This window comes from Artibeus jamaicensis, unplaced genomic scaffold (genome assembly GCF_021234435.1).
Source record: "Artibeus jamaicensis isolate MK-2021 breed Jamaican fruit bat unplaced genomic scaffold, CSHL_Jam_final contig_908, whole genome shotgun sequence".
NCBI classification, from domain to species: Eukaryota; Metazoa; Chordata; class Mammalia; order Chiroptera; family Phyllostomidae; genus Artibeus; species Artibeus jamaicensis.
Window position 1 is genome coordinate 7,716,838 of NW_026522009.1, and position 27,442 is coordinate 7,744,279.

Here is a 27,442-nt window from a genome sequence, read left to right on the forward strand (position 1 = left end):
AGTGTAGTAATTGTGGAGGGGAGATGGTAGGTGGAGGTAAAAAAGGGTATGATGGTGGAAAAATGATAAAACAAACTAAAATATATATATATTCTTAAAAGAATAGTTTTTCTAAAGTTTATTGGGACTGACATTGGTTAAAACATTATATAAGTTTCAAAGGTACATTCTATGATACATCTGAATATTGCATTGTGAGGTCACCACCCCAAATCTAATCTCCCTCTGCTGGCGAAATATTTGACCCCCTTTATCCTCTTCATTTTCCTCCAATCCCAACTCTCTCTAGTAACTGCCTTTCAGTTGTCTGTTTCTCTAAAATAAACCATGGTTAGCACTCCCTACATCAGATAATATATAATCTCAGAATACAAATATATTAGTGAAAGTTATTTTCTACAAAACTTTTAGGACACATTGGTTTGGTATCAGAAAAGACATGCAAGAAAATATGACAATATAACAAAAGCGGGCAACTCTAAGGGGAAAATATGCTAAGACCATATATAACAAAGCTGCTTTATGTAATGAAATAGAGTTCAATAAATCACTAAAAAAAGTCATAACAGATATAAAATCCACCTGGATGAAGTAATGAGAAAAAAATGAGACCAGGCAATTGATATAAGTTGTTTTCAGAAATATAGAATTGGTAAAAAACAATTCTTTCAGAATTTTGGAAAGTAACTTGAGCTGGAACTATAAATAATAATTAATATGAAGGTCAGAAAATGAGCATTCAAATAAATCATTTGTGTTACTGAGTAAGAAAGAAATGAATAAATGAAATAGAATCAATCATCGAATTTATAATGAAAAAACATTTTCCCAGAATAAGAAAAAATATAGTGTCCACATTGAAAATAGTCTTAGTGTCCTAGTCAAAATTCAGTAAAAATACAACCACTTCTACATCTCTTGGCAAACAAGTTATAGAGATTTCCTATATTCATCAGAAACAAAAAAAGATACCCTACATAATAATATAAATCACACCAGCTACAGATCTCTATTGTATAGCAAAAATACTAGAAGAAAACAGATATCTTATATAGGGTTATCTGGAAAAGTTTAAGACCCAATAATCCTAGAAGACATTAAAATAAAAGAAATGGAAAGATATTCTTACATCTGCAAACACTCAGACAATATACCATTTGTATAATTTTCTTGCTTAAAATGACTTGAAGATATGGTTTAGCAGACCAAAAGGTAACACTAAATCAAGATTCAAGAATGGGCGAAACAATCGGTCAATTCTCAGCAGAAAAAAAACCCCCCCCTCCCCTCTAAAAAATAAATTAAAAAAAGGATTCAAGAATGGAATAGTAAATATTAATATAACAGGAGATTTTAGTGATAGGTAAGTAATTGTAACTATGGGGATAAAGTGGAACATAATGTTTCAAAAACAATATTAATCAACTATTTAAAGTGATAAATAAAATTATGAAGTTATTTATATAAAACTGAAAAATCAATTGAAGTTGTGGAGAGGAATTTAGACTATTTTTTTTCATTACGCATAGTTCTTGCTTTATGCTTGAGTTTGATAACTAAAAAGATAAAGGTTCATATATGGATTTAACAAACATAAAGGCAAGCAAGAAGATAAGCATATAAAAAATGTGTTATAAAAAAGACAGAACTCAATGGAAGAAAAAATATTTACCCAAAGCCTGAAACATAAATGAGAACAAATATATGAGCATTGAAAATATGCTGTGTTGCATGTCACATATAGAGAACATTCATTGTTTTTTAGCATTTTTACAGCACTTTATTGGACATATATTTGTCCATTAAAAAAACATAAATAAGTACCAGTGTAGGGAGTGGTGATACAAAAAATGACCATAACAGATATTCTAAGAAAAATGCAAAAAAAAAAAAAAAAAAACCCTGAAATTTTAACAGGACGAAGTCTAACTAGTTATAAATTTAAAACACTCTCTGAATTGTGACAGTATATTAAAATATAATTATTTAAATAAAATGTTAGACATATAGGTACATATGTTGTATCAAAAATACTATATACTTTTTATCATAATCTATAAGCTAAAAATTTTAAAATTGTGTTTAGTATAAATTTATAAATTTAAATAACTTAAAAGTAATAAACAATAATATAAAACTGTTTGACAAAAACATAAAATGAACAAAAACTCCTGTTTCTTTTGTGGTGATTATTTTAAATTATTGTATAAATGAATATGAAGTCATTACATTGTACAGCTAAAATTAATATCACTTTATATTAACTATACCTCAATGAAAAAAACCCTTGATGCATTTTACTAATGTTTTATGCCTTTTATTTATTATCTTTGCTATAAAAGAGACAGTTCATTGTGGGTTTTGGAACTTACGGCTGTTTAGAAGATTCCTCATCTTTTTGCTGTCAATAGCTGAAATAAACAAAAAATGAATTAGTTGATAAAAGAATATGATCTTATTTTTATGTAATTTTGCTCAAATGGCCTCTTTAGGAAATGCTTATTATCCAAAGCATGTACATTTCAAAAGAGCATGAGATTTTTCATAGCCAAGTTCTAAATAACTCTCTACTCTGATTTAATCTCAAATGTATAAATTTAATTTAAAATAAAAAGGGGGCATTTTGGTTTTAATTTTTGCTGAGAAATTAGAAACTAAAATTAGAAAAGAATGGTAAAGATAAATGTCCCTAATTGCTTTCTTTGGGAGCTTCAATATAACTCATAAAAGCAATCACCGATTCCTATTACAATTGGTGTTCACTATATCAGTTGCACTAGCCTGTGTGCGGTTAGTTGTGTTGAAAGGGCAGCTCCAGAGAGCTAAAGGTATGCAGACCCCTCACATCCCAATTTTCAGGCTTCGGCCTACAAAGGGTAGGAATGCATTTAATGCAGGTTGATGGCTTTCTCTCACTGAGGATGTTCTCTCAGATGATATGGTGGAAGGTTGTAGCTCAAGCAACAGGCACTAGAGGCAGGAAGCTCTCTCATACACAGCCAGTCCAGGGGTGCCACCCCACTGCAATCTCTCCTCCACTTTTTGCCTCCCCCTGTGACATCTTTTCCCTTCAAATTTATCTTAGTGTTCACTTAAGGTCTGTGTCATTTAATTTTTGGTGGTTAGGTGTTTGTTTTATTTTGGTTATTTGTTAGGAAAAAATAGACAAGTATATGATAAGTTGCTCAGGAATGTTGACTTTCCCAAAAGAAGGATGTGAGTCCCAAATCATACTAGAGGTTTTCTGGATATTCCAATTCTCTTTGTTTAACAAGAGATTGGTTTGGCCTAAAAGTTTGTCCATTTTTTTTTCCATAAGATGACTCTAGTAGCACTTAGTTGTCTTCAGCCTCATTCAAAACAATTTTGTTAGATAGTATTTTGATAAGCTGTCATATCACTGTGTATTTAAAAAAACTTATCACAATTGGTGAATTTTTGTGTAGCTATTTTAATATTGAAGATGGAAAAAATACACATTTTTGGTATATTATGCTTATTATTTCAAGAAAGGTAAAACACAACTGAAATGCAAAAAAAAATGGATTTGTGCAGTGCATAGAGAAAGTGCTGTGACTGATCGAATGTGCAAAAGGAGGTTTGAGAAGTTCCGTGATCAACAATTAAGTAATTTTTTTAAAAAAGATGTTTTGCACTGGAGATTTGTCGCTGGATGACGCTCAATGGTCAGGTAGACCCACTAAAGTTGATGGCAGTCAAATCAAGACATAAATTGAGAACAATCAATGTTACACTATGAGGGAGATAGCTGACATACTCAAAATATCCAAATCAATAAAGTTATTGGTAGAAACAAAAATGTGTTTTTTATTTTACAGGAAAAACATATAGACTTTTGGCAAATCCAATATGCATATGGCAGAAAACAATATATACAGTAGAATTTTGACCACAAAATTATATGATTGCATTTTATTAAATGGAATATAGTTATCTTTATATTAAAGCAATCTGTATAATAAAAATTCAGTGTACATGACCAAGAAGGCTGAAAAAAATTTTAATGGTAAAATGAGAAAGCCTACATTTTAACATCTCTTTGACAATAGATCTTTTACTTTAGCATACATGATCATGAATTAGGGGCAAGTATATTATCAGAAACTTTGAGATTTAGTTTGAGATTGTCATTTGTAATATCCTGGAAAATACCATGTTTTGTTTTAGAATATTATTGATTGATACTAAAGGTGGAAACCATACTCTTCATTATTACTAATTATTTCTTAAAAAACTTGTCATTAATGTCTATGGGGATTCCATCTCTCAATGTATTTATAGGAGTTTCCCAATTTCTAACAACATAGAAATTAACTTTAGACCATCTATTTCTTAAATTCTTGCCTGCTGAAAGGAGAAATACTTTCACGTCCAAAGAACAAGTCTTATTTTTTATATATTAAATCAGAAGTAACTGAACTTTGACATACTTAAGCAGAAGCAATGAGCAGAGCTGGAACACCTATGCTATGTGAGACATGTACTAGAATTTGTGGGGAGGGATAAGAAAATAAAAAGACAAAGTCCCTGACATTGACACTTACAATCTTATTTGAAATACATTTTTTTACTTTCTCTAATTAAGTGTTGATATAAAAAATAGAAATAGCCTCTCAACTAGGGTTGCAACCAACTTTGAGGTAATCTTAGTTTTGAGTTTCATAACATTTTTAACCTAATTTTCTTCCACTTTTGAGGGAGAACATAACAACTTTTCTAATTTTTGTTTTATAAGGAATAAATGAAGAGATTAATAAAAAAGCTTTAAATTGGAAATAAACTGGAGAACCACTTCACAGTTCATGTCATTGTTCTTTCTACAGAGGAAAACCTTCATAAAGATATGTATTGCTTTGATACTTCAGAAGCTAATCCTCAGAGCTAATCTGTAAAGACCAGGTCTGGCCCCAAGGCTTGCTAGTCCCATGTCTTACAACTTCCTTAAGTCTCAGCTTCCTTACAATGATTAAAATAATACCCACTCTTTTATGTTTTTGAAAATATCTAACATTATAATACATGGAGAAAATGTAAGATGTGCAGAAGAGGCCTAAACAAATATAAAACAAATATTCATAAAACTAAACTTGGCCTCAAGGTGAATTTTTATTTTAGTTTTATTCTACACTCATATATGTATATCACTGGGGAATTCTTAAAATGAGAAGGACGCACTGACCTAAATTCTTATGAGAGGATTGCAAGGTAAGGGAATCACAAGGTGGTACAAGAACTTACATGTGAGTGTAAACGATGGTCTGTTTATAGCCAAAGGCACCTGCTTTGTCTTCAGATTTTGATATAAAATATTCTCAATTCTTTTCCTGAGTTGCTCAGCAATCCCAGTAGATGGGTATCGAAACATGAGAACCATAAGAATGTTCACACTGTTTTTATCTGGACTAAAGAACAAAAAAGCAGATAATAATAAAGCCAGTTCTCTAATCATTAATTACTTTTAGGTATTATGATTCACACTTAATTTAAAGTAACACAATGGATGGCATATGTGTTTAGCATATTTCTAAATTATCTCTTGAAATGCTGGCTAAGATACAGAACTGGAAAAACATTGTTCTCTGCCCTTATTTAGGCTCATAGTCTGGAGGGGTTATGGGAGGAGGAGATGTTTATGAACTCATGCTTTACATGCACTTAAAGGATTTGCTGTTTAAGGTATTCTGAGCCAAAGGTGTAACCATCATTATTCATCAGAAGTGATGTGGAAGAGACAATGCTTTGTGTTTACCAAACCCAGGTTTCTTTGCCTCTGAGAACAGATCTAGATTTAATTGCTTAGCTTTCCTGCAGTTTATTGAAACTCCCTAGGGAATTCTAGACAATGGAATGTGGGCAGAAATGACGTACCCTAATTCCAGGCTCAGACCCTAAAAACCTCTCATTCCATCTTCTGTGCCTTCTTTCTTCCTCCATCTGCCAACCAGATGTGGAAAATCCAGGGAGCGATTCTGCCATCCCTGCCAGCATCCACATCACCTGCTGCCACTTCTGACTCTGAACTGAGCCACCAAAATGAAATAAACCTTTATTGTGTTAAGCCATTGGTGTTTTGGGGGCTGATGATCAGTTAACACATGATGATAAGTAGACGATTAGAGAAAGCAGTTATAAAAGGGAATCTATTGACAAAAGTTTCAAATATGTCAATTTATACTATAATGTATAGGTCTAGAAAGCCTCTCTCACCTTTTGAGAATGAATTTAATTGGCAACATATCACAAATATGTGAAGGAAGAAGGAGAGGATGAAGAAAGTAAGGAAGGAACAATTGTACAGAACAAAGAGGTAAGAAAAGGCAGGAGCCCTTTAACCATATGCATATTTACTTGACCATCAAGGAGTAAAGCAGACGAGTAAGTATTACAAATACATATTTTATATATTGGTTAATATACAATAACTTTCATAAAAAATGGGTAGAAAATATATTCTAATAAGTGCCAAGCCCTGGATGGATTATAGTAATTTATATTAGTTGTTGACAACAGTATATGACCACTTTATGAATTTATGGGTATCGCCTCTTATGGGAGCATAAAAATGAAAGTATTAAAAATTTAAAAATTATGGAAAAGGGGGGTGGGTTTTCAGGAACAACTATAAAGGACACATGGACAAAACCAAGGAGGGTTGGAATCAGGGGAAGAAGGTGGGGATGGCTGAGGTGCAGGGGAAGTGGTTGGGGGTAAATGCAGACAACTGTACTTGAACAACAATAAGATTTTTTTAATTAAAAAAAATAGACAACTGTAACAGCATAATCAATAAAATAATTTTAAAAGAATACTTAATAACATGTAAAGATATAGAGATGCTATAATTAAAAAATTTTAATGTCAAAAAATAGCAATAGAAATATAATGGCATTAAAGAAAATCCTTATTGCAGAGAAAGTCATGGCCTGATTGCTGGGAAGGCTCAGAAGGACAATCAAACAGAACTGGGATAAGTTCTACTGGGTCCTTTGCTTAAGGAGCAGGGTATGTTGGCAGCATTGTCCCCCCTGTTCCTGCATTAATTCCTCTTGGAGAGCACCTTTATTTTTAGTCCAATAAATGACATTGTCTCTTGTCATAGAGCAACCTTATGTCTTTCTATCAAGACTGGCAAATGGCTAGGCAGTACCAAACAGGCTGCTCAAGATTCATGACATTTTTGTGTTCCAGCAAACATTCACTCAGGGGAGCTGAGCAATTATGTTGATCCAATGCTTCTTAATGTACTGGTTTGAAGTTGCAAACCAAGATTACCTACCTTATTTTGATAACATGAGATCTGACAAACCGACCTGCTCCCGAAGAACGTTGAAATATCCTAGACATCTGATTAGAAAAATTGTAAAACATATTAGTCTTAAGAAAAATGTTATGCCTCATCTTATCAAGAGACTTAAGGTATGACAAGGGTTTCAGTTTATTCTCCCACATGTGCACAGGCTATTCACAGTGGTAAGACTAACTCAGGCTCTAATCCTTAGAGAAACAACCATTAACAAAACCATTCAATTTTGCTGAGCTCTTGTACATGGGATAATGACAACAGCTACCTCATAGAGTTATTTTGAGCATTAAATGAAATAATGTATATCACGCATTTCACACCTTGCCTGGCATATTATAAACTAGCAATAATGTTCATTTTGATGATTATCAAATGGATTAAAATATCTGTGCCAATTCTCAAGGCAGCATCCTCACTTTTAACAAAATCGACTGTAAGTTTTCCTTATTCTTGAATATGACATCTAGTTCATTATTGATTTTAACTTGTTGATTTCTTAAGTGATTATCCCATTACTACAGCATTTGACATAATATGTAATGACATCTATTGTGTGACTCTGACACGCTCACTTGTTAGTCATCTCTCTGTGGCAGGTGTGCTTTCACAACTGGTGCTAGATTTAGAAGTAAGTTTCACCACACTCCATACTGTTAGCATTTTATTACTCAGCTTTTCTGATCTGAGTCAGCGAAAGATTTTGAATGTTCAATGAATTGATTGCCCAAAGGGTTCTGATTTCCAAAAGGTTGTTAAGTTGCTGCCTTAGAGACAAAAACAACAACAATAACACAAAGCAACAGCAAAAAACCCCACTGAACTGAGTCAGATATTACAAGTCCATGTAAATTTACATAGGCCCACATCCCTGCTTAATCTTGCCACTCAATTACTGTATACTCTTGGAAGAGGGAATATTGCTTTCTTCCCCATAAGATTCCTCCTTCTAAACTAGTGACAATGCTCAGCAGGTTTTACCTCATGAAATACTGACTCTGCATCCTTTCCTGCAATCCCACTGCTATGGTCTAAAATCAGCTCCCTTGAACTTGTGCCTTTGCAGCTGTCCCTTCACTGGCATGTTTATGTGGTTCTACTCCATCTTTCCTCTTGTCAGTTGTTGCCGGCAATGCTGGCAACCAGGATATTTCTAAAGTGCAAATCTAAGTGTTATACTCCTGCTTCAAGCCCAATGTTTCCCTCGGTCTGAACTTGACAGCCTTATCCTTTCATTGGCCCTTGCCCCACCCCTACATTCCTGGCCTATTCTCTTATCTACTGAATGATCTGTTCTTTTCTAAACCTACTAAACTGGTTCACACATCTACGACTTTATACATATGTTTCCTTCCTCCTACAATATACTTTTTATCTCAGGCTAATTTCTTCAGTTAAAATTCTCCTGTTCTTCAGAAACTCCAGTGACAACTAAATTATTGTTGACTTACCCTCCTCAAATAAAGTTGAACACTCCTTTATTTGGGTCACCACCACATCTTGCACATGATTCTCTTGTAGTGACTCTCAGGCCAGTTTGCAAATGTGTTTTTCCCACTCTAGAAGGTGAGCTATGTGGCCACTGGGAGTCTGTCTACTTCATTTTTCTGTCTCCAGCATTTGGCACATTGCTTGGCCCACAGTAAACACTCCATGCATGTTTAACGAGTAAACCCATGAATAAACACATAGGTAAATGAGTGAAGAATCAACTCTCAAGGGAGGAAGATAATAACACATTGTTTTTGTTTCTTCAGCAAATCGTGTTGCCAAAAGTTAAGTGGAAATCCATGGGACTCTAAAGCAAGGTGGGAGCCAAGAGACCCCGGGGTGACCTGCGCATGGATGGCCATCCCAGGGGTTTGAGTCAGTTCTGAGTTAGATCACTTATGGTTTCACTAAGTGTCTCTGAGCTCATTGTATTTCCATTTCTTAAGGAATAGGGAGACAATATGATTTTAAGGTCTCCCACTCTTTATATAAAGGCCCTCTGAAAATTTTAACTGTATACATAATAGCACTTTGGGAAAAGATCAAGATTCTGTTAAATAAGAGTATAAAAAATCATACTCTTCAGCCCTGGCTGGTGTAGCACAGTGGACTGAGCATCGGCCTGCGAACCACAGGATCGTGGTTTGATTCCCAGTCAGGGCACATGCCTGGGTTGCAGGCCGGTTCCCTGCAGGCCAGTTCCCAGCAGGGGGTGCACAGAAGGCAACCATACATTGATGTTTCTCTCCCTCTCTCCTTCCCTCCTTCCCCTCTAAAGATAAATAAATAAAATCTTTAAAAAAATCATACTCTTCAAACTAAACCAAGAATCTCTTCAAACCAAGAGATTCTTCAAACAAGAATCTCTTCAAACTAAAATGTGATATTAATAAGAAGATGGGCCATGGAGGTGTCAACCTCTATTTAAAAATGGGTGAATTCTTGTAGCCCTGGCTGGTGTAGCTCAGTGGATTGAGCATGGGGCCGTGAACCAAGGGGTCATGGTTTGATTCCCAGTCAGGGCATATACCTGGGTTGCGGGCCCAGCCCCCAGTGGGGGCCATGTGAGAGGCAACCACACACTGATGTTTCTCTCCCTCTCTTTCTCCTTCCTTGCCTTCCCCTCTCTCTACAAATAAGAAAAAAAATGGGTGGATTCTGATAGAGTACAATACTGGTATAACCACCAAGAACAGCTTACATGTGTTAATTCCATACTACAAGGTAGGCATGGGACTGATTCCTTTGTTTAAGCCTCACATGACTGCATGAGGAAAGTATTTTATTTATCCTCAGCAGCCCCACTGTGTGACTAAACTCAGGCTCAGGATACTTAAGTCAACTTTTCCAAAGCAGCATAGAAAGGGGTGGCTCTGCACTGTGTGGAATACCTTAAACTAACACAATATTGAATATCAACTGTAACTGAAAAGTTAAAAAATAATGCAAAATATTCAAACAAAAATGCACATGCATGCAGGGATTAGGAAAACATAACCAAGTCTGAGGTTGTGACAGCATAGTGGTTAAGCACATTATCAATTTGTGAAGCTGTCTCTTAGGAGGCGACCGTAGAAACATCATTTAGCGTCTCTGTGCCTACGCGTCCTCACTTGTGAAAGGGGAATTATACAATAATTACCTTGTAAAGTTGTTGTAAAGTTATAAAGCATGACGAACTAGAATAAAAGAAAGTAGTGGTTCTGGCACAAGAACCCAGGGAATATGGCCCTAGATTTTGTGTTCTTAAGTCCAATAAGTGACACTGATAATCCTGTTACTTACATACATGATAACAGATGTTTGGGTGGGTGGGGTAGAGCAGTCCCAGGGCGGGAAACTCTTAAAGAGGGACACAATACATCTTTTATTTCCTGACTCTAAGTATCATAAAAGATAACCTCTTGGACGGTTGCTCTTTGCTGCTTCTCATTTTAGCAGAGGCGAAGGGAACTGTTACTCTCTAGATGCCTAGTTATTGTAAGCAGTTTCTGGAGATGTTTAACTCATGTTTATATTTTTCTAATAAAAACTCACTAATATTACATTGAGCCCAAATTACAAAAATTAATTGCATCCTTCCCTCTTTTTGATTCAAACCATAAAGAACAGAGTTTTTTTTTATCGGAGATTATTCTATTTAAAACAAGAGTGTGTAAGTTTGTGGTAAAACAGAAAAGCTCTCCTTAAGATCAGATGCCAATTGGAGTCCTTGGCTTGATCTCCAGCATTAAAAAAATGACATAACATGTTTGAAACAAAGTGTGGCTCTAAGATGACACCCAGTTACTGTCTCTGGCAAGACGGGGCTCGCGCCTTCCCTCCTAGCTGGGAACTACATGCAGATTGTCCTCATGGAAGATCAGTAGTTACTGGATGCCAACTAGGGGATCCCTTTCCAGATCCACCTGTGAAAACAAGTCAGGCAAATTCTGCAGGTTTCCTGGTACTGTCAGGAAAATACGTACCAGCAGAGGGCAAATATACCAAGAAAACAAATCCCTTTCCCTTTTTTTCTCCAAGAAAGCTTCCTGCTAGCTTAAAGGGATTTTTCCTTCCTCTGATCTAAAATACTGATCATTTGGATCATATAATTGCCGGTTATTTTCTGCACTGTAGTAGCTCTCATACTGTTATATCATCTTTTTAGTTCTCATATTATTTACACTTTTAGTTTATATTTATTTTTTCATGCATAAACTTCCATACGTAAGCCACATTTTAGACTCCAGTAAGGAAGGAACTGTATATTATACAGTGTGGCATTCTTCCCAGCCTTGCACAAAGTAGGTGCACAATAACATTTTAATTAATGATGAATTCTCCAACTATGGTTAATCTTAAACACCAGTGTAAGGAAAGAACAATATGAAGAAAAAATTCTGGCTTTTGCATCCTTTCGTGACTCACTAATCCTAATTTCCTTCCCTTTTTCATTTTTCTATTTGTTATTCAACATAATTGATTGGAAGCCTCCTATATTACGGGTATTGTGACAACACCGGATAAAGAGCAGGGAACAAAAAGTTGGGGTCCCTGGACTCACAGACTACAGAAGTAGACAGATAGACAATACTAAATAAATGGGCAACTAGTACCATGAGGTGATATAGAGTAATGGAAGGGGGGTCTGTAACAGGGAGGGGTTCTTGTGGAGGAGACATTTAAGCAATATCTGAAGGATAAAAAGGAGTAAGCTACCAAAGACCAGTGGTATGAGACGGTCTTCCAGGTAGAAGAAACAGAATGTGCAGAGAACCCCAAAGAATGTCAATATGGGTAGAGCAGGAGGAGAGTGTAAAAGTTGGAGGAATTGTTAGAGCCCAAACATCCAGGTTCTTGGAGAGCTTCGTGAGGAACTTGGAGTCTTGTTTGTTGTTGTTAGTCTTCCAGGAAATCTCTTTTTTTTAATTTGTCAATTATAGTTGACATTTGACATTATTTTATATTAGTTTGGGATGTATAAGATAATGGCTAGACATTTACATAATTTACGAAGTGACCCCTCCACAAGTCTAGTATCCAGCTGGCCATAAAAAACAATGAAACCTTACCATCTGTGACAACATGGATGGACCTAGAGAGTATTATGTTCAGTAAAACAAGTCAGACAGAGAAAGACATGTACCGCACGATTTCACTTACATGTGGAATCTACAGAACAAAATAAATGAACAAGCATTTATTTTGTTCTTTAGAACAAACAAAACAGAAAGACTCATAGAAGAGCTCAAATTTTATTCTAAGTATATTCAGAAACTACTCGTGAAATTTTAAACAAAATAATACTATAATGTGTTTTTACAAGATAATTCTAGTTGCTGTGCAGACAAAATATTAGAGGGAGCCTGAAGTAGAAGCAGTTGTTACTGTGATTTGCTTATAGAAATAAAAATATTAGTTAGATATAGGATGGAGACAGTGAATTAGAAGTAGAAACATGACTCGTGAATGGATTAGACACAAGGGAAATGTAGGTATCCTAGCAACTAGACAAACAGGGATGTCATTTGTTGAGGGGGAATAAAGGGGAACAAGGGAATGAGATGGGGAGGCAACTTTCAAGAATTGAATTTAGATATGATAACTGACGTATCTGTGGGAAATTCAAATGGAAATGTCACATAGACAATGAAGCTTACAAGTCTGGAGTTGAGAGAAATCTGGGTCAGTGATTAAAATTTTTGAAATAGAGCTACTGGATATCTGTCAGTATATACTTTCCCACTTTTTTCTGCTGAGAGCACCCCTCCTTTCCTATAGAGAAGTCATCCTGTATCTTCCATATGGAGTTAAATTTGCCCCCTGCTCTCATTTCTCACATGGGTAGAACAGTTTCATTCTTAGTTATAGTGATTTGTTATAAAGATGGGCAGGTATTCCAAATCTCACCAAGTAGATTGGTTTTCCATACTTTCCTCCAAGGACTGGTAGATTGTCTTTTTCTGCTTCAGTAAATAACTCAGGAACATGTAGCTATTAACTGTCTTATCTGCCACGTGCACAATAATTTTTTAAATTAAAATCCTGAGGACATTGTTTGAGTTTCTGAATTCAGCCACAACTGAAGCCAGATGAATCTCCAGATTTTTCCAACAGTCTTATCCATCCTTCCTTCCTTCCTTCTTTTTTCCTTTCTTCCTCCATCCCTCTTTTCTTTATTTTCTTCTTTCCTCTCTCTCCCTCACCCCTCACCTACCACTCTCTTCCATTCTTTCTTTCTTTGATTCACTAATTGGGTTTCTGTTATTTTCTTCCAAATGTGACCCATTCAACATGGGGAAGAATGAGGTCATTTATGGAGCAACAAAAGAAAGAGAAGCAAAGAAGGATCATGCCTTTGGTGATCAGGAGGCCTAGGTAAATGGGACGTGTACTGTTTATAATCACATATAAGCAAATAAAGCTTTCTTTTTAAGAAATTTCTTAAGAAGCTGAATTTACTTAAGCAATGATGAACTGTGATGAAAGAGGAATTTTGGCAGATATTTATTTCCTAGCCATCCCTCAGCTTCTATAAGTCTTGACTGAAAACAGCTCACACCTGTATTTCTCGTGAGGCCTGACCTTGTCTGACCTGAGCAACTTTTTCTGGGATGTCAGGTAGCTTTTTCTCCACCTTCCCTGGACAGCCCTTGTTGTTATGACACAAATAGCCCAACCCTCTTGCCTTTGGGCAGAACCAACTCTCTGCTGTATCAGTAATTTAGGTTTCAGTCTGAGCCTGTACTTCTGAAAGTACATCTTGGTCTAGCTTCTTACTCTGCCCTTTGCTGTTGCCCTCACTTCCTTAAAAGAATTTTCTGAAAGCCTTTGGTTAATAAATTGCTTAACCAAGAGTCTTCACCACAGACTGTGCTTTTTGGGATTTAAACTATACAGTAATAGATCATTTGGAGCTAGAGAATGCTCTGCTATGCTTCTGCTCAAGTTATTTAGTCCTCAGAACTTATAACCTAGGTACACCATATTATCTTTATTTCACATAAAAAGAGATTGAGGCATGGAAAACTAAGTGCCTATGACAACCACATTCAAAGTGAGACAGGAAAACACATTGATAAACTTTTAAAAATTTCTATTGGGCTTACCATTCTCTCAATCTGATGACTCCTTTGTGTAAACTCATTTGAGGTTTTTATTCCATAGTTTTCTTTGTATTTTATGTTTGTAACTTGAAAAGAGGCAAGGTAATAAAACGATTTATCATCTGGAAGGTAAAAATAAACAAAAAAATTCATGCTTAAGTACAATCCATTCTTTGTCCTCTAAACCCAGGAAATAGGCTTACCATAATGAGCTTATTTCTTCTCAGTGCAAAAATTCTATAAACATTTTTCAAATATTTTGTAATTTCCTAAGTGTACTCAGCTAAAATAGAAAATTCATGCCTTAGAATATACCTTCATAATACCTCATTTATAGTGTTTTTGCATACCAAAATTTTCATACAATTGGATATGCAATATACAATGGAAAGTAATTATTAAAAGTAATTGTGGGAAGTAAAATTACTTAATGTTCAAAATTAATTTTAATTTTCACATAAAATTATCAATGTTCAAAAAATTATCCAGGTTCTCCAAGAATTATAGTATAGGTGCATCATAGCTAAGCTGTATTTTAAAGATATATTGAACAGGCTATCATTTTTTCCTATATTACTGATAAGCTTACTTAAATAGAAGCCTATATTTATTGTTTTCACTTTCTTTTTGTCTATTCACTTTTCAATTCTCTGAATTTTCTACTGACACACCACTGAAATTGACATTGCCAAGGGCTACAGTTGTAATATCAAATAGCCAGGTTTTTTTTTTCTTTCTTAGTTTCTTTGCAAGTCCCCCTATCAGATAATATATCTTAAATGCTACCATTACAGTCTACTTCATTACCCAGACAACAAATTTCAGGGTGATCTTTGATCTCTTCCTAAAAAACAGCAAGGTCTGACAATGTTGTCACCCACGTTTTTAAAATCCATTCTCTATTCACAAACACTACTGCCAGCAGTGCTCTAGTTCATTTCCTCATCCCATTGTGTAGAAAAGGTAATAGCTTTCTAATTATTATCTGGCTTCAGGTTCTGTTTTCCTTAAATCTATTTCCCACATAGTGGCAGAATGATCTCTCTCCATTAAAAAATTGAATAAATTGCTTCCCCAACTAAAGAAATTTGATTTTTCTCCATTTCCTGTGATAAGGAGTCTCAACCCTTTGCAATGATCTACAGAAGTTTTCCTTGACCTTGATCCTGCCAACCTCTTGACATATTCTTTACCACAATACCTTTGGGATTTATATTAAAACTAGAGCAAACTATCTGCATTTAACATGCTGATTTTTTGAATTTCAAAATGAGGCAGTATTTCAAGTAATGTGAGTAAAGAGACCAATACCTTAGCTCCTCATAGGGCAAATAAACAAACAAACAAACAAACAAATAAATGTTTCAATATTCAACATTTATTGAATGACACTGTGCTCATTCTATATGACACTGTGCTCAGCATCCTAATTTTTAATTATATTTATTAATTATTCATTTAAAAACATTTTTCAAATGATAGATGCTATATCAGAAACTTTGAAATTAACAGATGAGTATATATAAGAGAATAAAAATAATCTGTAACCTTAACATCTAGAAGTAACTTATATTGTTATTTTTGCCTAACTTTATTTTTTAAAAGAATATTGTTTTAATTGTTTGAAGTTTGGTGAAGTAAAAAAGTAACATTCCCAAGCTCTCGCAACTGGTATATATTGGGTTTGAAATCAAAACATTTAGACTTGACCCTGACTCTCATGATGGAGCACACTTCCTCCAGTCCTGGGAGTGGAGCCTGTACTGAAGAATGAGAGGACACATGATAGTGTCCTAGTTCAGGCTTCACTTGCAACTTCAAACAGTAAGCTTTAAAAAAAACTTAGAAAGTTGAGCTACTGAATTTTTGGAAAATACAATACTAAAGACTATGTTCTTCAAAATATTTTGTGCAACTCTTTATAAAACAGATTCATATTTATACCAAATCAAAAGATGTACTAAAAATCCTAAATAATCCTGGAAAAACTTATATGGATTATAAAAATATTTTTTGAAAAATGTAACTCACTATATAATTCTAGGTAACTAAAAAATAAATACCAGATAACTGGGAAACTCAGTTTTTGAAATTTTCTAGTTATTTTCATATTTTATGTGAATGGTGGTAGTGACTTCATTCATTAATATCAAAATATCCTTATACAATTATGAAGGTATCATCATTTTATATATATAGATATATCTCCCATTATATTTCTCATTGGCACAACATATTTGTAACACATACAACTGACAATAAATATATATCCAGAATACAAAAAGAACTACCCAAATCAATAGGAAAGAACAGATAACAATAAACAAATGGAGAAAAGATGTGAACATTCATTTCACAAAAAAGGGAGATCTCAATGGTCAGTTAAGAAACGGATAGGTGTCCACTAGTAAGCAGAAAAATACAAATTAAAATTACAATGATAGCACTACAATGTACACCAAGTTAGCAAATACATAAATGTATGCCAACAGCAAATGTCATATGTATATATGAAGCAACAGGAGCTCCTATACAGCTCTGGTAGAAAAGCTTTGTACTATTTATAAGATTAAAAAAGTCACATGCCCAGCCACCCAGCAATCCTACATCTGCATATGGTCCCTAGACAAACTGTAACACAGGTGTACTAAGATATATATATATATATATATATATATGCAGATACATATATATATGTGTGTGTGTGTGTGTGTATATATATATATATATATATAAAGGTTCCTAGCAGTATTTAATATCTAAAACTTGGAACCACCCATGTTCAGGAATATTTGAATAGATAAGTCAATTATGGTACATTTAAGATAATGAAATATTAGTAGTCAATATCGAAATCAGATTATCTAAAGCTATCTACAAAACATTGGCTGTCTCCTGCAACAGTACTGAGTAGAAACAAAACTCAGAAAACACTTATAACATCGTTATACAATTTTATGTTCCAATAGGATTGTATTTTAGAATATTTTATTTTCTTTTGATTTAATAAAAAAGGTGAATCAAAGTGGAAATTCCAAGGATAAGTAAGAATCCAAAGGTTAAGTTGTAAGTCATATGATTCTGTAAAATTTTAGGCAAAGTCTCAGTCACATGTGATTATAAATATCAAACGAATCTTAGTGGATTGTCACTTTGTTTAACTGTGATATTAACAATCTATTTTTACACATAAGGTAAAATTATTTCTCAAGTTTTTCTTCTCCCCCCTGTCATGAAATAATCTTTTTCATTCAAAAACAATGTTTGGTCTTTAACCCTTTAAAATATTTTTAGGTAACTCTTCTCATATCATCAGCATTTCTTGGGGCAGCTAAATGTATTGATTTTGAGAAAAGTATGTTAAACTCAGCACGTGATGTGGTTTATCTTTACTGTGAAGATAATATTTCATTCTTTCTCTTTTTAGATATGTATTTCTTTTAGCTGTGTCTATCCATGTTGCAAGCTTCACTGGATAGAAATATGTAACAAAGAGTTCAATACCGGAGCAAACTATAATTTAACATCCGTAAAAGATTAGTAATTAAAATATTAATATAATGCAAGTGGCACTTTTTATACAACAGAGAATTTCAAGATATTAAGTAATGGAGCTCTTAGGCAATAGAAATGTGACCTGGATACTTACCCTCAACAACAAAATGAGCAACAATGCCAATTGCAATTCCTATGATTGCTACTATTACCAATGTGAAAATAGTTAGCCGGATAGGGTCCCAAAATTGTTGTCTTCTTTGATACTCAACTTGAGGGTAATCAGCTTCTGAAAATTCAAGTGGTCTGTGATAATAGAAGGAAACAGTAAACACTAAGACAAAATAATATTCATTATGATTGTACTCTGTTCGCTTGCTTTTTCACTCAATGAAAATAGTTTATACTGCTAAACCAGAAGAGTTTACTTAGATATTGAAAAGAACACAAGATGTTAATTTACTTTCTCTCCCAACATGCTAATTGCAGTATAAGTTTTAGTTAAATATCTACTCATATTGACATTCAAATGGGAATATCTTCCCACTTTATTCTGTCTGATGCATTGGCAATTTGAAATGCAGGGGATGAAATACAAAGAAAGACTCAATTGAAGAAAAGCTAATTAATAAATAATATCTTCATATTTTAATGTGGGAGTTGTAGCAATAAAGTTATATAATAATTTCATCAATTTTGAGTAAAGATAAAATATCTTAATATGAACACTTCTTGAATTTAATACTTTTTACAATTTCTTAATGGCTTGTTTTAAAAGTCACAATGTTACTTTTGAAGACCCAATCATGGTTCTTCACATTTTAGTAGCACCTCCCCATAAGTCGCAAATCTTAAACTGTCCTTGAGAAGACTCCAGTTCCCAGGAAGACATTTTATTTCCACTTGACTCTTACCTGTCCAACTTAGGCACTACCTGCCCACCCCAAATTTCTTAAGCCATTTAAATTGTCTTTCTCCAACTTGAAAGGTGTAATTATTTACTTTATTTTCTGAACCCTCTAATGGGATTCAGTACATAACATCTTGCAAGTAAGATATTTAGAAGCATTTTTGTTTTTAATTTTATTTAACAAATACCTATTTAAAATTTATTCATTAAATGAGATCATAAAAAGTCCTTAGAATAGTACCTACCATATTATAGTAATGTTTCAGAAACTGTTCTATTGTCCTAGAGGTATAACATTTTTAAGATTTATTCTTTGCCCCTAGGATACCCACACTATAAATAGAGATACAGATGTGAAAACAATTATTTAATGTGTAGTGTGAACTGTGCCAAAATAAAACTGTATGAGAAAACAGTTAGCTTTTTGGAGGGCTGTAAGTGTTGGAAGATTTTATTAAGAAGGCAACATGATTAAAACTTTGAGTGATAAAAGTTCTCCAAGTATAGAAAATGAAAAAGAAAAATAGCATGTGGGGGGGCAAATAAAAACTAAACAAAACCAAAATTAAAAACTAGTGATGTAAGACAGCATTCATTACTAATAACTAGCACTGCAAATAAAAATACATACATAAAATATGCTTTTGTCCTCAAAGAATTTATGATCTCCCAAAGTACTGAAAGTTTTTCACAGCACTGCCATACCAGAAAAAGGATATGGTAAGGTTGGTGGGCTGGACCAGATCATGGCAATGTCATAACCCCAAGTAAAGAGCTAGAAATGGACTCTGCAGGAATGAGGGCCAATAAAGGTTTTAATCAGACTGAGAAAATAGAATAATCACAGAGGAATGAAAGAGAATGGGAATTAGAGCCAAAGTGCAGACAGGAAGATGGTTTAGTGGTGTTTTTTTTTTATTTAATTGTTGTTCAAGTACAGTTATCTGTGTTTTACTCCTATCCCAGCCCACCCACCCAGTCCTCCCCACTCCCTCCCATTTCCACCACCACCCTAGTTTTTGTCCATGTGTCCTTTATACTTGTTCCTGTAAACCCTTCTCCTTTTCCCCTGAAATTCCCTCCCCTCTTCCCCCTGGACACCATCAGCCTGTTCTCTATTTCAGTGTTGTTGGTTATATTTTGCTTGTTTGTTTGTTTTGTTGTTTAGGTTCCTGTTAAAGGTGAGATCATGTGGTATTTGTCTTTCACCACCTGGCTTACTTCACTTAGCATAATGCTTTTCCATTCTATCCATGCTGTTGCAAAGGGTGGGAGCTCTTTCTTTCTTTCTGCTGCATAGAATTCCATTGTGTAAATGTACCATAGTTTTTGGATCCATTCATTTACTGATGGGCACCTAGGTTGCTTCCAGCACTTGGCTATTGTAAATTGTGCTGCTATGAATATTGGGATGCATAGGTTCTTTTGAATTGGTGTTTTAGGGTTCTTAGGGTATAATCCTAGCAGTGGAATTGCTGGGCCAAAAGGCAGATCCATTTTTAGTTTTCTTAGAAAATTCCATACTGTTGTCCATAGTGGTTGTACCAGTCTGCAATCCCACCAACAGTGAACTACGGTCCCCTCTTCTCCACAACCTCTCCAACATTTGTTGTTTGTTTCTTTGTTTATGATGGCCATCCTGACCAGTGTCAAGTGGTGTCTCATTGTGGTTTTAATTTGTATCTCTCTGATAGCTAACGATATTGGGCATCTTGTCATGTGCCTCTGGATCCTCTGTATGCCCTCCGTGGAGTCTTTTGCCCATTTTTTAATTGGGTTGCTTGTTTTCTTAGAGGAGTGGAGTCATATAAGTTCTTTATATATTTTTGAGATTAAATCCTTGTCTGAGGTATCATTGGCAAATATGTCTTCCTATACAGTTAGTTCTCTTTTAATTTTAATACTGTTTTCTTTAGCAGTGAAATATGTCATTGGTACTATAATAGGTATTGCATTGCATCTGTAAATTGCTTTGGGTAGTATGGACACTGATGGTGTTAATTCTTCCAATCCAGATATATTCCAAACATGATATGTGTCTCCATTTGTTTGTGTCTTCCTTGATTTCTTTCTTCAGTGTTGTGTAGTTTTCTGCAGAAGCAGAAATCAAGAAAAAATCCCATTCGATATAGCAAAAAGAAAGAGAAAATACTTATAGATTTAGTGGTCATTTTGAAGGTGCCAGAGGACAACAATGAAGGCCTCTTCTTGATAAAGTAAAATTAAAATAAAAATGGGAAACATAAATGGAGATGGAAAGGGCAACTCAAACTTACTCCTCCATTAAAGCAAAGTTTTTAAAGTTAAGTAGAAAATATTGGTATTATGTTCAAACTTGACTGAGTTTTTATGATGGAAGTAAATACAGATCAATGGGTTTTAATCCTAGTTTTTCTAACATTAATAAGTTAGTTCAATTCTAGACTTAGTCTCATCTGTAAAATGAAGAATAGAAACCTTGTGTGACTTTGTTAGGATCCAAAATAGTACAGGTACATAATACAAGTAAAGAATCAGGGGGTAATCCTGTTTATTTCCTTCACAGAGCTAACTGCTTTGTTTTGCTTCATTTTGTTCTGTTTTAGGTCTTTAAGTATAATTCTTCAGAACAAATTGATAGTTACAAAGTAGTCCCAGGGATGTAAAGTACAGCATAGGGAATATAGTTGATAATATTGTAATAACTATGTATAGTGCCAGGTGAGTACTAAAATTATCAGAGGGGCCCTGGCTGGTGTAGCTCAGTGGATTGAGCATGGGCCTGGGAACCACGCAATCGCAGTTCGATTCCCAGTCAGGGCACATGCCTGGGTTGCAGGCCAGTTCCCAACGGGGGGATGCATGAGAGGCAACCACACATTGATATTTCTCTCCCTCTCTCCTTCCCTTCCCCTCTAAAGATAAATACATAAAAATCTTTAAAAAAGAAATTATCAGAGGGATCACTTTGTAAGTTATATAAATGTATAACTACTATGCTGTACACTAAAACTAATAGAAAATAATAGTAAATGTCAAAATTGTAATTTAAATATATATATATATACAATTTTTCAGATGATCTGGCAATTGATAATAAAGTATATTTCATATTTTTGCAATTATCTATAGTTCAACACAATTACTTTCTAAGTTATTCATATATTTTTCTTTATGAAAATCATAGTTTTTAATTTGCAAAATTAATTAATAAACTGATCTCTGAATGCATAAACATTGAGAATATAAATCTATTAGTTTTCAGTGCAAAAATGCTCAGACCAGTTAGATTGGTTCTACATACTAACCATTCAGCACAATTAAAATAAAAGCATAAAATTCAACATCAGAAATCCAAGGGTTCAAACCTTGTTTAGTCACATACTGACTCTGTTATCCTAATGTCTCTAATTCGAAGAACCCTTTGTGTATTAAATTAGGATTATAATATCCCTCACTTTTCAAGGTGGTTGTGAGGATTTTTTAAAAAATCATGTAGAGATAACTCATAATTTCTGAACAACTATAGAAATAGGAGTTGTCAGAAAACATACCATGGAGAAAAGTAACAAATTACTGTATTAATTTTGAATCCTAATATCTAACATAATTCCTTACATGAATTTTGTCATTCTTTGAGTAAATGAAAGAATAATAAAGAAATGCAGTCTAGATCCTAGATCTAGAAAAAATTTGCATACAAAAGCTAAAGAATTCCAAAATATAAGTGCTACTATTAAATACTCAAAAGAAAATGATTTCATAAACATGCACTATGTTTTAGGTATTAATACTTACTGGACACACAATGAATCAAATGCAAACACATGGTCCTTGCTGTTGGAGTGCTCATTGTATGAAAGGGGAGGCAGGTAAAACTAGTAAACACAGACATCTTTATAAGTGCTGATGAGGGTGAGGATGCAGATGACTACAATGTCCATGATTAAAAATAAGAAGGTATGGATTGAGTTAGGTGAGGAAAATACTAGGAAAGAGTGAGTAAGAAGGTCCTCTCTGTAAAGGTCACATTTTTGCCAAGACATGAAGAATAAAAAGAGATCTGCCATGTGTAGAATGGTTGCATGTTTGTTTCTGGCATATGGAAAGTGTGTGAAGTGCTTGCATTGAAAAATAACGTGGCCTGTTGGATGAGCTGGCTATTGGAAAAAAATGTTATGGAGAGGCAGCTGTAAACCACTGAACATTTCATGGCTTAAGATTTTGTCAATAAGAGAAGCATTTGTTTCTTTAGTAGAAAAAAGAATATTTTCTATATTCTTACAGAGGTAGCCCCTGCTTACATTTTTCCTGAGTCTAAGCTGCTATTTCATTCTTATGACAACTCAGCTCATTATCCCGGACAGAAAAGACGTACGTATGAAAAGCTTGGTCTTACACCTTTATCCCTAGACAGTCATGAATTCTGCTGAAGAGAGCAAACAGAACCTGTAATGTTGCTTCTTCAAAGTGCCACCTGTGTGGACTATCAATTACTCCTGAGAGTTATGTCCTCTTTTAGAGGCAGCATCTCTGATAATAAGCACTGTAGTCATACCTAAATAAATAAGTGAGAAAGCCTGGCCCCTCCCAGGAACTGTATCATATTTTGTAATGAGCTGTGATTACCATATTAGTACATCAGAGATGGCCGATCATTGAACATATAACAGTGGCTTATTAGAGAGAAGCTACAACTAGTTCAATCTTGAACTTTTAAAAAGTTTATTTGAGCAATTGAAATAGAGTTGTTCTTCCACTTTGTTTTTATAGACTTCTTCTTAGGATGGAAGTTTTTATGAAAAATCCATTAGGGCTCTAGCTGGTGTAGTTTATGTAGAAGTATGCAGAAGGAGGCTACCTTCAGCGTATGTCTGTGCATTAAATGGCACGAGTGTCTTTTCTGTTAGGCACAGCGCAGACGCTGTTATCTGAGTAAGACGCGTCCCAGTCTCTCAAACCCCAACCCAGATATGTGTTTTAGATTTCTCATCTTAATGTGGGAATCCATGGGACAAAGCTATTTAAAAATCCCATGAAATATAAAAATCAGAAAAATCAGTGTTTTTAACTACATTAAAGAATAATAAATTACAAATAAAGTCATGAAAATGAAGATAGTCATTTCATGCTTAAATGAGTCTTATTACAGAATTCTCAAATTTGATCTACTTGTGCCCTTTTAAAGAGTTGAATTAAAATACATTTATATAGTATACAAATATAAATATTATAAATACCATATAGATATATCCCAGCCCTCAGGTGTCAATATAGGTATATCTTTATATTGTTATTTATATTGTTATTCCCTCATGTGAGAATCCATACAACAAACCCATTCATATATATGTATAATTTATATATATGTACATATATATATAATAAAGCCATTTAATAATAAATATTATTAAAACTAAAGTATTTTCTTTGTTGTGGCAGAGGCAAAGCTTGGTCTAAGCCTTATAGAGTTGTGTTTCATCTACTTTCTCTGAACTCCATACAGATTAGAAGTTTTTCCAGTAATTTTTCTCTTTCACAATTTTGTTATGTGACTATTGAGTTCATGGTAAAGGGTCCCAAAAGTATATTTTAATGATATGACAGTTGGTTGATTTATGTAAATGTGTCTTTCTAGACCAACCTCAACTAGTACTGAACTTGGAACATAACCAGAGCCACATGATATGTGGTCTTGTCAGCAAGATTATTCCATGTCCTTTTGTTACACTTAATTCAATCCTATTTAACAACCTTTCATTGTGTGCCAAATATATTCTTATATCGAGAATACAAATTTAAAAAAAAACAAAACGGCAAACTTTGTAGACATAAAATAATAAAATCAATATAGTGTCATAGAGAAAATAATAGATTTACCAAGAACTGTCATCCAGAAACATGGAGGACTGAGTAATACAGTTGTTTGGGAAAGGGACAGAAATGGGTACAGGAAAGACTTCACAGATGATGTGACAGCTGAGGCAGCACTTGAAGGATAAAGGGTGTTTCCCAGCATGTGACAGTTGTTAAGTGCATTCTGCACCTGAGACTTGTTACTCACGAGCACAACAATGTCTCCCTACCATAACAAAACTGTGACCATGAATTTATTTGGAAGTCAAAGAAAATTTACTGATTAATAGCATTTTTCAGCACCACACAATAAAAAATTTTATAAAATTTACTAAATAAAGCAATTCACACATTTTAAATAGAAAATGAGAAGTAATAAGAATTTAAGAGAATGTGGGAAACCATGTTAATGGTTTTCACAGTCTAATTTAGTTCAGCTGATAAGAGTGCAATGCAACTCTCCTGTGGGAGATCTCTTTCTGTGGGGAGACTTTGACAATTCTTGAGCACACGAATCAGAAACACTGGCCAAGAATAGGTCATAAAAGAGAGGAACTGAGTGTGTTGTTGCAACATTTAAAATGACACAGCTATCCAAGTAGGAATGACACTGGTATTTCCATGCCGAGGCAAAATTTGCTTACGGCTTGATGAGAGTTTTGAAGACTAGGAACATAAAGGAGTCTGGCAAGAAATGTCCTAGGTTTTTTCCAAAAGGCATATGAGGGCATATTGTAAAAATGATGGTACGTGACTATGGAAGAAAAAAGAACTCACCAAATGGTGGGAAACTGAAGGAACTTCAAATATGAGGTAGTCATTAAAATTAGCTTCCCTATCAGCTAGACATGACTGGTTTGGCAGGCAATGGAGAAGAGCAAAGTTGCAGAGTGTGGGCAGAAATTACATAGCATCCTGCTCCTTTAATAAAATGTGTAATATCTCTTTACATAGGGAGAAGGGAGGAAATATTAGGCCTATCAAATCCTATTTACATAGTACAATATAATAGTAAAAGGCATATTTAGGATTTTTAGGATACTAGTGGTAAAAATTTCATGTTTTCCAAAAACTCCTTAAAAAACATTTTTAGACCAATGAGTTTACATCTAGCACATGACTTATCTCCCTTTATAGTTGACCTTTAAAATCATGACTGCCATCTCTAAGCATACAGAACCAGCCTCTTCCCAGGTTATAATATCAGCAAGGTCAGCTTCACCTTTGAAAGCAGTTATATAATCAACAATATTTGGTAATTTAATTTAATTTAATTCTTACAAATATCATTAACACTTCTACAGTTTTTCCATGTCATTCAAAAATATACTAGTATATTATAATTGCATCAGAAAATACCTGGAAATAAATTTAACCAAGGATGTAAAAGACGTATACTCAGAAAATTCCAAGACATTGAAAAAATAGAAACTGAGGAAGATACAAATAAGTGGGAACATATTCATGGATAGGAAGAATTAACATCATTAAAATGTCCATACTACCCAAAGCAATCTATAGTTTCAATATAATTCCTATTAAGATACCAATGGTATAGTTCACAGAACTAGAACAAATATTCCTCAAAATTAATATAAAGCCACAAAAGCCCTGAATAGCAAACATCAATCTTGAGATGAAAGAACAAAATTGAAGGAATCATGCTACCTGATATCAGACAGCACTACAAGGTCATAGTAATCAAAACAACATGGTATTGGCATAAAAACAGGCACACAAATCAAACAATAGAAAGCCCAAAAATAAACTCATGCTTATATGGTCAATTAATATTTGACAAAGGAGACAAGATCATACACTGTGAGAAAGACAGTCTATTTAATAAATGGTGTTGGGAAAATTGGATAGATACCTGCAAAAAATGAGACCAGAGCACCTTCTAACACTATGCACAAGAATAAACCCAAAATGGATTAAAGACTTAAATGTAAAGCTCAAAATTATAAAAATGCTTAAGGAAAACGGAGGCAGTAAATCCTCAGACATTTCTCTTAGCAATATTTTTGATGAATCACCTTAGGTAAGGCAAACAACAATAATGAAAAAACAAAAACAAACAAATGGAACTACATCAAACTAAAAAATTTTTGCACAGCAAAGGAAACCATCAACAAAATAAAAAGACAACCCATAAAATGGAAGAATATATTTTCCAATGATACATCTGATAAATGGTTAATATCCAAAACTGATTTTAAAAAACCTTATAAAATTTAACAGCAAATAAACAAACAAACAAACGAAATCCACTGAACAATCCAATTACAAATGGGCAAAGCACCTGAACAGACACTTCTCCAAAGAGAACATACAGAAAGTCAATAGACATATGATAAGATGCTCAACATCATTAATCATCAGAGAAATGCAAATTAAAACCACAAGAAAATAACACCTCACACTTGTCAGAATGACTGTCATCAATAATCAACAAACAGCAAGAGTTGGTCAGGATGTGAAGAAAAGGGAAACTTCATGCACCGTTTGTGAGAACACAGACTGGTGGATTCACTAGGGAAATCAGCATGGGGTTTCCCCCCAAAGTTAAAAATGGAACTGCCTTTTGACCCAGCAATTCCAGTTCTGTGTATATAGCTGAAGAAACCCAAAACACAAATTTGAAAAAAATATATGCACCCCTTTGTTTATTGTGGCATTATTTGCAATAGACAAGCTATGGAAACAACTCAACTACCCATTAATAGACAACTGTATAAAGAAGAGTGGTATACATAAACAGTGGAATATTCTCAGCCATAAAAAAGAACAAAATCTTACTAT

General features: G+C 34.2%; 1 protein-coding gene across 1 annotated transcript in view; it reads right to left on the reverse strand.

The window, feature by feature from the left end:
- Positions 1-27,442, reverse strand: part of LOC119052681 (transmembrane protease serine 11F) — a 66,532-nt gene that overhangs the window by 10,792 nt on the left and 28,298 nt on the right. Inside the window, exons 3-7 of the mRNA XM_037150035.2 lie at positions 18,050-18,201; positions 14,404-14,522; positions 7,298-7,365; positions 5,260-5,423; positions 2,373-2,411 (exon numbers count right to left, since the gene is read on the reverse strand). Of these exons, the coding sequence (XP_037005930.1) occupies positions 2,373-2,411; positions 5,260-5,423; positions 7,298-7,365; positions 14,404-14,522; positions 18,050-18,201 (542 nt within the window). The remainder of the gene's footprint in view (positions 1-2,372; positions 2,412-5,259; positions 5,424-7,297; positions 7,366-14,403; positions 14,523-18,049; positions 18,202-27,442) is intronic.